At 34.4% G+C, this 2,222-nt stretch overlaps 1 protein-coding gene across 1 annotated transcript; it reads left to right on the forward strand.

Annotated features, from left to right (window-relative positions):
- The first annotated feature begins 1,694 nt into the window (after positions 1-1,694).
- On the forward strand, positions 1,695-2,015 carry LOC116113582. The gene has a single exon (XM_031399729.1). The coding sequence runs from the start codon at positions 1,751-1,753 to the stop codon at positions 1,922-1,924; it is 174 nt and encodes a 57-aa protein (XP_031255589.1). The 5' UTR covers positions 1,695-1,750; the 3' UTR covers positions 1,925-2,015.
- Positions 2,016-2,222: the final 207 nt, after the last annotated feature.

The following is a 2,222-nucleotide window of genomic DNA, read 5'->3' on the forward strand; positions in this document are numbered from 1 at the left end:
GTCGATTCACTCACCGAAAATCAACACCGTCACCACCATTGCATTCACTAGCAGTTTCTCTTCAAAAGCCCCAGCATCCCGGTCGACAATTGTTTGTCGATCATCCTCCCAAATCTTAGGGTTTTGGGTAAATAGGAAAAACATAAACCCAACCCGTTGAAGCTTCCGAGCCCTGGTTAAACCGGCGGGGCCAGTCCAGGTTTCAAAACAATGGTTTTAAGTTAGATTTGATAAATTTTATTTAGTTATTGAGTTAATTTTGAATGGATTTAAAGAATTGATGAAACTGTAAGTTATAGAAATTTAGGGATTTGTTTTAATTGTAATATATTGGTTAATTACTTGATATTTAGAGTTGAATTTGATGAGTTTTCATAAAGTTTAATTTTATTGAGTTAATAGAAATTGTTTAAAAAACTTTCGCTCTTCGGTGTATAGTTGATGTTTTGACTCTAGTAACTAATAATTATGTAATATAAGAAATTTCTTTTAGTCTAAATTAAAGATCGAGCGAGTTGGTGGTTATAGTGGCCCTGAAATGTGGCATGGATGTTTAGTCAAGAGAAGGCAAAGATAAAAGATAAATTGAAATAAGAATGTACTTGATTATAAGTGAAGAAGGCAAAAGTTTAAATGAAATAATTAATGAAAGATTGCAAACGAAGTTGAAGATGATAAAAAGATTTTAAGTGGTTGATAATGAGAGATGGCGACCCATCAATTAAGAGACCTCCTAAGACCAAAAAGGTTAATTGAAACTGTCATCGCACATGGCAGGCCCCATCTCCAGGATCTCTGACTCTTTTTTTTGGATCGTACAACTCTCAATCATCAACACCATTTCTCTTTATTTTTAGTTTCATTTCACTTAAACCCTCTTCTTCTTCTTCTTCTTCTTCTTCTTCTTCCTCATTCTTCTTCTTTCCTGAACCTCGGATGAGCGTAAGCCTAACCAAATAAGGATAAGTTTAGTGGTGATGTGTCATTAAAATATTGGTGGTTCCATTGGACAATATTCAGACAAATAAATGATTAGATGATCGTATCACTCAGATTTGTAGTTTTAAATGGTCATTAATTATCAGAAAGCAACTGTTAAATGAAGGAAAGCATCCAGTGAGGCTTTGACTGTGACACCATTTTTAATATTTGGGCCAAGAAAAGACATTTTCTCTACTATTTGCTTAAGCCTGTTCAGTGATCATCACTTCCTCACCTTTTTTGTTCCTTTCTCCACGAACCTATTCATCGCACATGAAAAAATTAAGTGACCCAGCAGAAATTTGCTGTCTAAAATCAATAGTTGCATTATGCCTATTGGCTGCCTTGTACTACTTCTAGTTTGAATATAAGAAGCTCAAAATGTAGCACGTAACTAGAGTATGTCACATCCAAGAAGACTCGTCAGTGACATTAAATGCATGTTTAATTAACTTAAAAATTGAATTTGTAATATGAGATTAAAATTGAATTATAATGAGATATGAATGGTAAAAGCATATAAGATTAGTGGGGTAATATTTCAGGTGGAAATTAGGCAGCAAGAACATTGGTCCATACTATTTTTTTTTTTTTTTTAATACCTAAATTTAGAGAACTAGCTTAGCCCAACCCACCAAAGTTTCTCATTCCTTTATATCTGCATATATATATACACCAATCTTGTTCTATCCTCTCTACCTTTCATAATTTTACCGCTTACCCTAGTAGCAGTAAACAGCAATAGCTGAGGAAGCTGCTTGACTCATTCATGGCAGATAAGGAAAAAAACACAAGCACTTTTAACAATCAGCACGCCTGTGACCCTTGTAGATCCTTTGGCCAGAAGTGCAGTCATCTTGTGAAGAAGCAACGTGCCAAATTCTACATCCTCCGCCGTTGCATAGCAATGCTCGTGTGCTGGCGGGAGCGCGGCGAGTCTTAATTGATACTTGAGGCAGCCATTGATCTTGCTATAAATATATATAGGAGTGTGATTAATTTTGTTATATATATTTTGTAAGTTTTAGCTTATATTTTAGGATAACTCAAGTATAGTGTTTGATGAAATTATTAGCTTCTCAAGTAAATTAATTGTAGATCTGTCCAGGTTTCTATATATTTTCAAGTACTTGAAATATTATTATGACTCTATTTTGGTGAATGATTAATCTTGGGTTTATGCAACTTTCTCTTTTCTTCCTCTTCCCCTTTCTCTGAATGAAGCTCATACTGAGGTTTGA

Source organism: Pistacia vera, unplaced genomic scaffold, assembly GCF_008641045.1.
Source record: "Pistacia vera cultivar Batoury unplaced genomic scaffold, PisVer_v2 Contig686, whole genome shotgun sequence".
Lineage (NCBI taxonomy): Eukaryota > Viridiplantae > Streptophyta > Magnoliopsida > Sapindales > Anacardiaceae > Pistacia > Pistacia vera.